Source organism: Penaeus monodon, chromosome 32 (assembly GCF_015228065.2).
Source record: "Penaeus monodon isolate SGIC_2016 chromosome 32, NSTDA_Pmon_1, whole genome shotgun sequence".
Taxonomy (NCBI): Eukaryota; Metazoa; Arthropoda; class Malacostraca; order Decapoda; family Penaeidae; genus Penaeus; species Penaeus monodon.
Window position 1 is genome coordinate 13937715 of NC_051417.1, and position 234 is coordinate 13937948.

Below are 234 nucleotides of genomic sequence, written 5' to 3' on the forward strand. Positions count from 1 at the left end.
CCCCACAAATATAAGTAAAACAACACAAAGACAATAACCTCACCTGTAGTTGTATGACCATCTTGTAATGATAAGTACTTGCTGTAGAGTGAGTGGATGGAAGGCGAGGTTTGAATAGTAATGTTTTGCGACAAGTTGAAGGTAGTTCTTCGTTCAGGGCAATTAGCACCCTGAATTACTCTTTCTTGTACTTCTGGTGAACCTTTTACGAGTTCCACTGAAAAGAAGAGGGAG

The 234-nt window shown here is 40.2% G+C and overlaps 1 protein-coding gene across 3 annotated transcripts in view; it reads right to left on the bottom strand.

Moving 5' to 3' along the window:
- The window catches only part of LOC119593515 (ABC transporter G family member 21-like), a 27760-nt gene that overhangs the window by 2340 nt on the left and 25186 nt on the right, over nt 1-234 (bottom strand). For all 3 annotated transcript variants that reach the window (XM_037942477.1, XM_037942475.1, XM_037942476.1), the window contains one exon: nt 44-217. In XM_037942477.1, coding sequence (XP_037798405.1) covers nt 44-217 — 174 coding nt within the window. The remainder of the gene's footprint in view (nt 1-43; nt 218-234) is intronic.